Genomic DNA, 13590 nt, shown 5'->3' on the forward strand with positions numbered 1-13590 from the left:
CTCCCAGGCAACCTTGTCCTCCACCACCTGACACTGGCCACTGAGTGGTGGTCGCTGGCTCCTTTTATAGTTCACCCGGAAGTGCTCCAGGTACTTAATCACCAAGTTCCGGCTGCACTTCCGGGTGTGATGGAAACACAGCACCCCCGGCAGTGCCTGCGGGACCCAACAGGGCTGCACCCAACTCCAATTCCCATTGAGCCCTGTGGGAAACTGAGGCATCGCTCCAATCCAGAGGGGTGGCCATCTAGTGTCCAGGGGGAGGTATTGCACTGTCCAGGGCTGCTCCCCCTGGATACAGTGTGCAGAGGCAACCCGACACAATATATAGAGTGGACCGTCGGTGTGCATACAGCTGCCCTAACCCAACACAGGCATGACAAAATTTTCTCAACACAGCACACCTTTATTTACAAGTTCTTTGCTCCCCACAAGAACACAATGTCCTTTTCCTTTTTTCTCTTTCTCTCTTTTCTCCACCTCCACTCCTCTCCCAACAAGCTTCGTCCACCTCCTCCCGACTGTGGCTCCCCGGATGGAGTGAGGCGGCTACTTTTAAGCAGGTCCTGGGAGTGTTCCAGGTGGCTCATCAGCATTGCCTGGAATCACTCTCAGGTGTGGTGGAAGTCCACTGTAGCGCTCTGCAGCTTCCCCTGGCAGCCCCCATGGAACTCAACAGGGCTGTAGCAAACTCCAAGTCCCAGCGTGCCCTGCAGGAATCCGTAGTGCCACAGCTGCCCAGGAGGCCAGTCCTTTAGCATCCCTGGGGAGGTAGTGTCTCGCAGATGCTCTCTCCCCTGGTCCTTCCATCCAGCTGATGCCCAGCTGGGTAATGGCCAAGGCCTCCTGTCACACTATATATAAATACTAGGCTCACCCGCCTTTTAAGGTGACCGACTTTTATCCTCAATTTGTGTGCGCTAAGTTTTTTTATCCCCTCGAGTGCCTGTCCAAACTTGGAGTGTAGGACTCCATAATAATATACTTGAAACTCATAGGGGAACAACTCTCTCGCTGCCATTAGCTCAGAAATGGTACCATAAGTTTGAGACTTTGACATTTCAGTGAGATACTGAAGCTCATTTGTATAAGAGATTCCTGACGGCATCATTGTAAATGGCTGAAACCTTGACCAATTACTTAAAACATGTCGTACAATGTCAGCCCGAATCTGTACCGCTAAAGACGGAGTTTCATACACTAAATAAGCTATAGATGAGAATAAGCAAGCACCATCTCCCCTGATATTTACTATGCGGTGAGGTATTTGTACTCCATCAACATTAATTATTTCCAGAGACATAATTTTGTCTATTTTTCCAGCGCATTGCGCACAAAAGCAAGGGAATGATGGGAGCACCAGAACTCTGCTCACATCACGTCGCTTCGTACCGCAAGTCGCAAGTAAGTCTGTGATAAGCGGAATACCGCTACACTTTGCACTCACGGGACAGGACAATCCCGACCGCTTTAATATAGTGTCTTGATATATATATATATAATATATAATCATTTTCTTTTTTTAGTCTTATTTTCTCTTTTTCTGCCATACATGCTTACATCACATCCTTCTGGGTTCTCTTCTTGTTTAATCAGAATGCTTTTGTCATATATCAATTCATGATGAAATCAGCCCTACCTTTGTAACTCATCTAGCCGTGCATTTTGCATGTTGTCTCTGTGTCTGTGTGGGTTTCCCTCAATTATACTCCAGATTTCCTCAAAAACATTCTCAAATGAGTGTGTGTTAGCGTAACTGGTGATTCTAACTTGGCAACAGTTCAGCTGCCTGAGAGCCCCACAATGGAGTGGTCCTTGTCCAGTGCAGATTCCTGCCTCGCACATGATGTTGCTGAAACAGGCTCTGGGCCTCCATGGCCCTGAACTGAATTAAGCAGTTATGTTATCATGTGTTATGAATTTTAACATGAAAATGTGTTTTCTTCTCTTTATAAAATAAATAAAATTAATTAAGGTATGAGAATTCTTTATTTGGGCGACATGGTGGCGCAGTGGGTAGCGCTGCTGCCTCGCAGTTGGCAGACCTGGGGACCTGGGTTCGCTTCCTGGGTCCTCCCTGCGTGGAGTTTGCATGTTCTCCCCGTGTCTGCGTGGGTTTCCTCTGGGTGCTCCGGTTTCCTCCCACAGTCCAAAGACATGCAGGTTAGGTGGATTGGCGATCCTAAATTGGCCCTAGTGTGTGCTTGGTGTGTGGGTGTGTTTGTGTGTGTCCTGTGGTGGGTTGGCACCCTGCCCAGGATTGGTTCCCTGCCTTGTGCCCTGTGTTGGCTGGGATTGGCTCCAGCAGACCCCCGTGACCCTGTGTTCGGATTCAGCGGGTTGGAAAATGGATGGATGGATGAATTGTTTATTTTGCCCATTTGCATATTTTGAGTGTCATTTAACGCTGCTGCAGTTTAAGTCTGTTTGATTGACTCTTGTCTGCTTTCTTGATTTCAGTTCCTTCTCACTCCCCTTTTACCTCAGCCATTCAGACACTTTTTAACAAAGTACCATTATTTAAATGACAGATGTATTTTGTTTTCAGACATGTAGACATAAGCATTTAATACAGGAAAGGAAAATCAGATTTTCTGTTTTAGTTGAATACTTTTCAGGTTGTGATTTTATTAGTTAGTTAGTAGGTTAGATTCAGTTTCTTATATTTCCACATGGAGCAAGTACAATTACACCGGAATTCTTAGTAGCATTTGTCCTCTTAGTTAAAAAGTGGGAGTATTCCATACAAACAGGAAGTCTATAGAAAACAGCAGAACAAACAGAATATACTGAACAATTATGCCATTACAACATAACACCAAAACAATACCCCAGCTGCATACTTTAGTTATTTTCAAATGTGCTACAACTGAGAAAAGTTCAGGCAAGCATACAAACAATGAGTTTGATGGAAAAAGATATCCAGGGTCCTCAGAGGCATTGTTTCGAAATTTTTAGTAAAAAAATATAAAGTTTGCAAGGAATAAAAAACTTGTTTGTTTCTTTTCATTTTGCTTTGCTTCAGTCAGAAAACTGTGTTGCTCTGTGTCTGTCTGACTAACTTCCTGACAGTGTAACATGAAGACTGAGTTCAGAGAAACGGGCTGGAACGTTTCACTTAACAAAGTGGGATAAATTACATTTAAGAAAACCATAGAAAGTTATCAATGATAACAAATAAGAGAAACATACTTCATAATCTGTCATTTCTATGTCAAAACTCATTCCATATACATATATATTGTGACTTGCAGACAGATCTTAAGAGAGCAAGCAGGAACAATCTTGGTACGAGCCAGGCTGCCCCATTTAATCTTTGGTATTTGAGTCACAGAAAAATAAACAAAAATTACGTCTAACACTTTTGAACTCACAAACAATAGCAAAATTACAGCCAAATCGACCAACTTAAGAAAGTACATAACACACAGAGTTAACGGGAGCTCCGTCTCTTTTACCATTTGGCCATTCTCCAGGGTAACCAAAGTATTCCATAATACAAAAAATATGATTTCAGACCTGAAACAAAGTAAAAGCAGAAAAATTAATAAAAATATATAGTAATCCCTCGCTATATCACGCTTCGCCTTTCGCGGCTTCACTCCATCGCGGATTTTATATGTAAGCATATTTAAATATATATCGCAAATTTTTTGCTGGGGGTGGCACGGTGGCGCAGTGGGTAGCGCTGCTGCCTCGCAGTTGGGAGATCTGGGGACCTGGGTTCGCTTCCTGGGTCCTCCCTGCGTGGAGTTTGCATGTTCTCCCCGTGTCTGCTCGGGTTTCCTCCGGGCGCTCCGGTTTCCTCCCACAGTCCAAAGACATGCAGGTTAGGTGGATTGGTGATTCTAAATTGGCCCTAGTGTGTGCTTGGTGTGTGGGTGTGTTTGTGTGTGTCCTGCGGTGGGTTGGCACCCTGCCCAGGTTTGTTTCCTGCCTTGTGCCCTGTGTTGGCTGGGATTGGCTCCAGCAGACCCCCGTGACCCTGTGTTTGGATTCAGCGGGTTGGAAAATGGATGGATGGATGGATTTTTTGCTGGTTCGCGGATTTCTGCGGACAAAGGGTCTTTTAATTTCTGGTACATGCTTCCTCAGTTGGTTTGCCCAGTTGATTTCATACAAGGGACGCTATTGGCAGATGGCTGAGAAGCTACCCGGCTTACTTTTCTCTCTCTCTTGTGCTGACTTTCTCTGATCCTGACGTAGGGGGATTGAGCAGGGGGGCTGTTTGCACACCTAGACAATACGGACGCTCGTCTAAAAATGCTGAAAGATTATCTTCACGTTGCTATCTTTTGTGCAGCTGCTTCCTGAAACGACATGCTGCACGGTGCTTCACATACTTAAAAGCCAAACAGCCCTATTGATTTGTTTGGTTTTCTCTCTCTGTGACATGATCTGCTCCTGACGCGCACTCCTTTGAAGAGGAAAATATGTTTGTATTCTTTTAATTGTGAGACGGAACTGTCATCTCTGTCTTGTCATGGAGCACAGTTTAAACTTTTGAAAAAGAGACAAATGTTTGTTTGCAGTGTTTGAATAACGTTCCTGTCTCTCTGCAACCTCCTGTGTTTCTGCGCAAATCTGTGACCCAAGCATGACAATATAAAAATAACCATATAAACATATGGTTTCTACTTCGTGGATTTTCTTATTTCGCGGGTGGCTCTGGAACGCAACCCCCGCGATGGAGGAGGGATTACTGTATATATAATTGTGCAACAATTTTATGTGACATTTTTTGTTAAGCTTTAAATTGAGCTTATTTTAAAACCTATATATATATGTTTGGTATCATTCTTTTCAGAATTTATCGAACTTTAATTTGATGTTGTTAGATTTTCAGATTCTTATTCTGTTTTTAAATTATAAACTAAAAAATATCAAGAACTCACGTCCCGTGAGACGAGACTTACCCAAGAGTGCCAAGAAATTTAACCACGCTTGTGGCCGGAAATAAAAGACAAAGAGTAGGACAGCTGCTGTTCAGGCTTTTAAACTTTCGAAGCGCTGCGTGAGATACAGATCATGCAGCATGGCAGCAGCACCAAGCCAGCAGCTGATCGAGTAAAGAGGAGGTAAAATAACTGTATTTGTTTCCCATTGTATCACCGTTTAAGAGGGGGTTTCAGAGGAGCAACCGTGTCTCCTTGGGGAGCCCCCGTCTATATATATATATATATATATATATATATATATATATATATATATATATATATATATATATATATATATATATATATATATATATATATATATGGTAAAATAAACACCAGGACAAAGAAAAAGGTTTGGGGATCCACCCCATATACTTGAAAAAGGTTGGTGAGAATTCAAGGTCTTTGCAGACATGAGCACCAAATAGAATTGAGGTTGGTTACAAAATGGCTGATTTGGGATCTGGTGCCACGAAAAGGAAGTGGTAGCTGGAGACTTCTGGGGACCAAAAGAGGGCTTAGGATGCTGGTTCTTCTGTAGGTCTGCAGGGGAAAAGGAGAAAGTATTAGTGGGTAGCCCCCAACTCCTGGTTTAGCATGGAAATGCAAGTATTTGAGGCCATAAGCTGTCTTCCATGCGCATGTGTGTCAATATATACATATAACATTATAATATTTGAAAAATGCATTTAATCTCAATGAAAACCTTAAACCAAGCATAAAAAATAATATGACTGTGTAATCCCTTTATGATAAATGTGTTGACGCTATATAATTAAAAATGTCTCACATTGTTAAATCAAAACCATTTTCCTGATTTTCTTCAGCTTCTTTAATCCAGGACTGAACTGTTTTTCTTGCCAGTTCCTAATGTTTCATCCTTTGCTTGTAAGCTGTCAGGAGGAGTAATGACAAATTGATTGGGCAATTCAAGGTGAGGAAACATCAGTGGGCAGTTAGTGTCTTTTTTATGAGGTATGCAGTGACCCAGAGTATTAGTACCCCTTGCAGGGCAGGTGACATATAAGAGGGAAATCACCAAAACCATCTAAACTAGCTCATATCCATCAGAAGAAACCATTCTTGTACTCCAAATTCCTACCATCTGTTTTAGTTCCTCACCAGAGAGTGAGCCCACCAACCCAAAATGAGAATGGCATTTTGGCTGATTGTGTCCACTCAGAATCTAACTGTTTCCATCACTTGGCAGAGCTCATGACCTTAGGTGAGGATGATGACTTAGAGGAATGTTAACTGAAAAGTTGAGTTTCGGAACTCTACCACCGGAAGCTGATGAAACACTTGGAAAATCGCTGACATTGCACTGGTTTATTTGCCAGTCTCACAATATTAATAAATCACATCAAAAGGATCAATGATAATAGAAACATATGATGTCAGAAAAGCAAGAGGAGACCATTAAGTTCATTTGGTTTGATAATACTTCAATTGTCTCAATGTCTCATCCAAATATTTATTAAAAAGATGTTGAAGTTTCTGCTTCAACTTTATGATATTGTAATTTATTTGAGATTTCAATTATTTTTTGTGTGACCAACTTGAATTCATTTTTCCTTAATTCCAGGTATATGATTCACTCTTTAAATAAAATAATTCTGATCCATGGTTCACAGTGATTCATTCACTTATCAGTTTCTGAAGCTCTAATTGTAAATTACATTATAAATAAAGTTACAAATAACTTATTTCAATAGTTATTAACAGTTGCCTTCTGTTCTTTCAGCTGTTCCTGAAAGCACCATTAAGGATGTTCCACGGATACTTGGTGTGGGCAAAGATTCAGTAAAGAAGCCATTTGTTCACAAAAACAACGGTGGGGATACTGATGAAACTAAAAATGTCATCCCTGAGCCCAAGGCTACTGTTCACCCCAAGATTCGACAACAGCCATTTGACTATGAAGATGGAGTCTACATTGGCAGCAATACGGAGGATGAAAAGGATCAAGACAAAGTATCTTTGGAAGAAGATGAGGATGAATTTGAAAATCAGATTGAAAGCAAGGAGATCAGCCCCAGGGGGGATGTGTTCAGTAAGTTGGTATTTCTTTTTATCTATATACATACACTCATCTGGCAAACTGTAAGGAACACTACGCTAATACTGGGTTGCGTTGGGCCTACTTTAGCCCTCGAAACAGCCTCAATTCTTCATGGCATGGATTCCACAAGATGTTAGAAACATACCTTTGAGATTCTGCTCCATTTTAATATGATTGAATCACACAGTTTCTGCACATTTATCAGCCATATATTTATGCTGCAAATGTCCCAATCAACCACATCCCAAAAGTGTTTTATTGGATTCAGGAAAGCCAATGAGTAGCACTGAACTCACTGTCATGTTCATGAAACCAGCTTGAGATGCCTTTTGCTTTGTGACATGGTGCATTATCATGCTGGAAGTAGCCATTAGAAGATGGGTAAGTTGTGGCCATGAAAGGATGCACATGGTCAGCATGTACATCATGGCATTCAAACAATAATTGGTATTAATGGGCCCAAAGTGTGCCAAGAAATATTTCCCCTGTGCCCGCTGGGAGGACTGGGGGAGCCAGACGATCCAGTGCGTTACCTCCCCCAGAGCGTTAGATGGAAGACCCCGTGGATTGCAGTGGTGCCTAGGACTCCCACAAGGCTTCATGGGAGTTGGAGTTTGGTGCAGCCCTGCTGGGATCCATGGGTGCTGCCAGGGGGTGCTATAGCTGAACAGCTTTTCCGCCACACCCAGAAGTGCTGCCGGAAATAGGTCATCAAGCACCTGGAGCACTTCCGAGTACATTATAAAAGGAGCCAGCAGCCACTACTCGAGGAGTCAGATAGAGACGAAGCCTGCCAGGAGGAGTAGAGGAGAAAAGGAAAGGAAAAGAAGGAAAGAGTTTTGTGCTGTCCTTGGGACTGTGTTGAGCTTGTGGGAATGGGGAAGGCGTTGCCCGCAAGGTAAAAAGAAAGTAAAAACTCATGTGTGCTTGAACTTGTGTCCTACACCTGTCTGTGTCGGGGTTAGCCTTTACACCCCATACCATTACACCACCACACCAGCCTGGACTGTTAACATGAGGCAGGTTGGGTGTATGGATTCATGCTGTTGGATGAGTGGGATCCAGCCTGGTCTTCTGCTGTTGAAGCCCATTGACCTTAAGGTTTGACATGTTGTGCATTGTGAGATGCTTTTCTGCTAACAACAGTTGTACAGTACAAAAACATTTGAGCAAAAGAAAGTGAACAAAAGACATGACACTAATAGAAAATGAGAAGCTGCAATTGCTGTTATCAATTTAGGGTCTCAGTAGCACAGGGTATCTGAAGCTTAATGATTAATTTGCAATGAGCACTGCAACAGAAGAGACTATACACCCGCACATGTAGACCTCTGCAGCTATTTGGCCCCATGCTTGAGAAGTGCTTCTGTCGGTTAAGATATCATTCTGTCATTTTGATTATTGCATCACTATATGGCATAATAATAGCAAACAGCATTTAAGTAAGCAATATGTCTAGGTACAGTATACAGTATACTATGTAATATTACACTGCGGATATATTCTTGCATGGTACATTTTCAATGAGACTGTAATGTTAACTTCCGTTAGTTACTTGTTTAGACATGCACTCTGAAGGTGAATGTTGTGCAGCCATGTCCATACTTTACTGGTGTCGTTGCGCAGATTTGTCAATTCAGGTGTTTTGAGTACTGAAATCTACATCTAATGTGGCTCTTCATTACCAGCTCCCTCAATGGCTGTGCTTTTGACAGGGGGCGTGACACATCGTTAACACCAAATGCATATTTTGCCATTTATATTTCCACAAACGCAGTTGTCAGGCATTTCAGTCTTACAGTACATCGACTCTGACACTATTGCCATAACTGAATAATACAGAGCACATTCAGCACCAGCGACAATTCACTCTCACCCCTAGTTGATTGATGTCTTTGAAAGCTGAAGTATAATCTTATGTTACAGAAAGGTTTTTTGCTTCCATCAGGTTATGTTTATTTTTAACACATGCAATGTGTTTTCCACAAATGCGATAAACATTTAAATGTTTCATTTAGGACTTTTTAGGTTTCTTTTTTGGCTGTAGAAAGTTATTTCTGGCGGACCAGGTCAACAAGAACACCTCTGATCTTTCCAGTTCAAAATCACTGCCTCTGCTTTGAGCCCCACCTTCATGAGGCATTGGATTGATTTAAAAATGTGCATCATCTAATTATTCCCACATAGTTTTAAGCAAAATGCATTCGTGGTTTTCTCCAGACGTATATATTATACGTCTGACTCAGTGAGACTAAGGTACCAGCAATTAAAATCTAAAGATGAATGTATGGTCAGTTGCCACTTACATTGATACATTTGTTGGGAATGAGCAAACAGAAATCAGAAAAGCCATAAGTAAAGTTTAACAAGAGACCACAGAATATTTAACAAAATGGTGGTTTATTTACTGAAAATATTTAAAGTAATGGTGGTTTAATTTTAAGGAGAGCCCCAAATCACAAAGGAAGATAACAAAGCAGCAAATACCTGATGACCAGCTTGGCTCACCTTCACAGTTTGTAATTTCTGACCATCTGCTGGAGTCACTTCTTCAATTGCCTACCTCCCGAGTACCACTAGGCATTTTCCTTTCTTTCATGGCATCCTCAAGTAAAGGTTCAACATTAATAAACAGCTCACATTGTAATGGTTTACATAGTGTATATGCTCATTAACAATTGGACTATGGGCAGAGAAGATGACTGAACCAGCAGTCAAAAGTCCAGTGTGGTGGAGCTGTGAGTAGGGCACCATCCTGGATTCAACTGCAGTGCCTAGTCTTTGCTTCTGTTGAGTTTCTACTTTCTCCATGCTTCAATGTGGCTTTTCCTCCCATATCACAGTAACAGTGCTGGTTAGATTATTTGGCAATTTCAAAAAAGCCCCCTGTGTCATTGTGGGTATGTGTGTGTGTTAGTGATGGATCAATTCTGACATTTTGACTTTGGTACCAATACCAGCTTTGGCATCTCAGAACCAATGTCAAAACAATACTGAGTTGAATACCATACAACTGTGAATTTTTAAGAAAACAAAATGGAAAATTAGCTGAATATTAGCGATCAGTAGAGTGGTCAAGGGTGCATATGAAATCGAATGCTAATGGGCAGCAGCTAATTCAGTGATATCCTCTTGTGTACTTATGACAAAACAATTTTTAAAGTTAAAGTTAGTCCAAAGAGAACACCCCCAGCAAATCTCCTTTTTTGCACACTTATACAAAAGATACACAACCAAAAGAGTAGATGTTGTGATAGCAATAATTCGACTCCTGGTCGCATAAAAGTTTGGGGAATCGCCCTGTATAATGTCCAGCGGACAGGTCAAAATAAACAGGTGAAACAAAGGGTTCAACCTAAACATTTGACCGTGAAATAATAAACAGGGGCGGTATTTATACAGAAAAAAAAAAAGATGGCTGCAGGAAGTGGCGTCATGTCCGTGGGCTTGGAGGTGACGTCATCACGGAAGGGACGGAAGCTGTGAGTCTGCCATTTCGGCTCCTGGACTGCGGTGAGTGTGTTTTATTTTTTGTCATTGCTTCTGAAAAAAAAGAGAGAGAGACGTTAGTACCCTTCCGTAACCCTTCATCATGCGACCTTTTACTCACCATAGGGTTTGTTGACTGTTTCTGAAGAGCATGTGCGTGGCAATGTCTTAACTACTGCAACCACAAGGGGACAAAATACTTTAAGTACCAAGTCTTATACAGGTACAACCACTCCAGAAAAGTACAATGCAGACAGGTCTGTTACACATGTATGGGCTCGCTCCTTCCAGTAATCATGTAGCATAACCAATTTGTAATTTCTGTAGTAACACAAGATAACATGGAAGCTTGGAAATGACAGCTTGCTTAATTAATACACTTTAAGGAAGAAAACCCACAGCCACATGCCCCAAGGACTGAATTTGAAAACCGTGAACATTATTACTGTCTAGATTTCTTAATTTTTATGAAATATGTAATAAACCTGCTCATACAATTTATAAACTGCATAAAGGGCATAAAGTTCATTGCTGATTAACTCTATTTAGTATGGTGTTCTGCATCACACTTTACAGAAGTCCTATGTAGAGAAAAGCCAAGCAAAATGACACCTTTTATTGGCTAACTAAAAAGATTACAATATGCAAGCTTTCGAGGCAACTCAGGCCTCTTCTTCACATCTTGCCTGAAGAAGGGGCCTGAGTTGCCTTGAAAGCTTGCATATTGTAATCTTTTTAGTTAGCCAATAAAAGGTGTCATTTTGCTTGGCTTTTCTCTACATTCATAATGGCTAACACGGTACTACAGAAGTTCTACGATTAGCCTCAAACTAGTGTGTGTCTGTTCATCACTAAAATGTTCTTTGTGAATTTGCACTGTATGAAATTGTTGCACTTGTTAAGCTATCAAAATGCATTAATCCTTAGGTTTTCTTGTTTATAATTGTGCATTGCAAGTAAAAGTCGGGTGTAAAAGGAACCACTAGGTAGATGGCTGACAGTAAGCTGGATTCAAATACAGGCAGTGCATCAAGGTGGTTAAGATATTGGACTTTAAAGCCACAAGGATGACAGTTCAAATCCCATCTCTGACTGGCTGTGTGGCGCTGATGCTAAACCTGCCTGTGTTCCCGTTGTAACAGAGACAATCATACTACAGATAGGCACCTGGGAACTGGGCTTGCTATGAAAAGGCTTCAAAAGAAATCATCGAAGCTTCTGTGACCCACTGAAAGACCAAAGATTGCTAAGAATCAGTGATAGTTACATTGTAAGAGTACAGACTGCAATATATTACAAAGAAAAATGAAGATAATTTGCAACTTATATACTGTGGCAGATTTTTTAATAGAAAGCAAACTTTTAAAGGCAATAGGCCGTGCCCCCACATTTTGTTGCCCCTTCATGTGCTTGATTCCTGTCTGGCCTCCTTTAGGTCAGCATTACCCTTTAAATAAATTCCTTAGATAATATTCCACAACACGGTTTATTAAAGTTCTGCCAAAGGTCCACGTAGGTTGTCCATAGCACAGATCATGGGCAAGGCTCAAGTTCTTTTGAGAGAAGCTCTCCTGCGAGTCAGGGGCCTCGTCGATAAACATTAACATGACTGACTTTGCCTGTGGAATGATCGCTATCATGGTAACTGTAACAATAGACTGAAGGATTAGTCTGGCTTTAAGACAAGAGGAGACATGCCTCCAGCCACCTACCAGTAATTACTTGGAATTTTACTAGGAGAGACACTGCAAAGCTGTTTGATTGCCCCAAGGAGACAGACTTCTCAGCTGCCCTTATTGACAGGGAGGCTTGTAGTTCAGGCTCTGGCCTTTTATTAGCACCCCCTGGAACAGCTGCCATTCAGTCAGAACAGACCCTCCTGTCCAAAAATCTGTCATCACCTAGCATTTAACTCTCTCATAGCTTGGGTTCAATTAGTAAGTGTCACCCTCCATCTGGGGCCTTAGGTGCCTCTCAGGATGAAGACCATTAGTTTTAGGAGCTTTCAAATGGCTCAGCACATGAAAGGGTAAAGGAAGGTGGCGAGTTCATACTTGTGGGATTTGGAGAATGGGATCGTGTTGAATTCACTGTTAAATGTGAAAAATGTCTGTCACTGACATAGAAGGACAAAGTACTGGGTTGTATTAAGAGGAGCAGTGAAATGCACAGAAATGTTACTTTGTCATAACAGACAATATATTTGGAACATAGAAGAGCATTTGTGCATTTGTAGTGGAGTTTGCCAGGCTTAACTGTCGTACAGATAGCAAAGTTTCTCAGATGAATATCTCATAAAAGGCCACACAGGGGACTGCTTGTTTTTCATTTAACAACTAATTGTAAGAGGATTGTGTAGTAATTAGCACTGCTGCTGCCTGGCATGTCCAGAATCAACCCTGGTCACAGATTTGTCTCCGGGTACACCCACTTACCTCATAAAGATGGACTAGCAGCTCTACTTTAGCCCACTGTGGGTCCGGCATGGGGGTGCCCTGCCAAGGACTGGAGCCTGTTGGGGATTTTACCTTTCTTAAATAGCAACTAAGAAAACTTCTAATGGACACCCTTGATTCCACAGATCTGAGAAAGCACTGACATAGTGTTCACTACTATGACAAATGTCAAAGAAATATACTTCATCTTCTTTATTATGGTGGCAATTGGCAGATCAACTTAAGATGCGTTACCGCCACCAACTGGACTGGAGTGCAACAACAAAAAAACGTCACTTTCCATGTTAGTAAATTAAATTAAACAACCTTATCAAATGTTGTCACAACAAGAACATCACACTTCTTGTAGAGAATAATCCAGTCAGGGTGATTTGACAGCATTACGTTATGTCAGCGTACAAATATAGCTTGAAGTTTGTCAGCTCCGTTTGAATACATGTCAGTAAGTTGAATTGTACAGCAGCTCAGTTCAGCTGATTGCAGTCTAAACGCACCTGTATGTGGAAAGGAATCAGTACGGTGGTCTAACCTACACAATAAAGACAAAGGAACACACCAAGCAACACCATGAAAAGGAAAGCCACAAGTCAGGGGACGGAGACAAGAAAATATCCAAGTCACTGAATATCCAGTTAAATCAGTCATT

General features: G+C 41.6%; 1 protein-coding gene across 2 annotated transcripts in view; it reads left to right on the forward strand.

Annotated features, from left to right (window-relative positions):
- egfl6 (EGF-like-domain, multiple 6) overlaps positions 1-13590 on the forward strand; it is a 108965-nt gene that overhangs the window by 79914 nt on the left and 15461 nt on the right. For both annotated transcript variants that reach the window (XM_051927223.1, XM_028800831.2), the window contains one exon: positions 6682-6990. In XM_051927223.1, the coding sequence (XP_051783183.1) occupies positions 6682-6990 (309 nt within the window). The remainder of the gene's footprint in view (positions 1-6681; positions 6991-13590) is intronic.

Source organism: Erpetoichthys calabaricus, chromosome 4 (assembly GCF_900747795.2).
Source record: "Erpetoichthys calabaricus chromosome 4, fErpCal1.3, whole genome shotgun sequence".
Classification (NCBI taxonomy): Eukaryota; Metazoa; Chordata; class Cladistia; order Polypteriformes; family Polypteridae; genus Erpetoichthys; species Erpetoichthys calabaricus.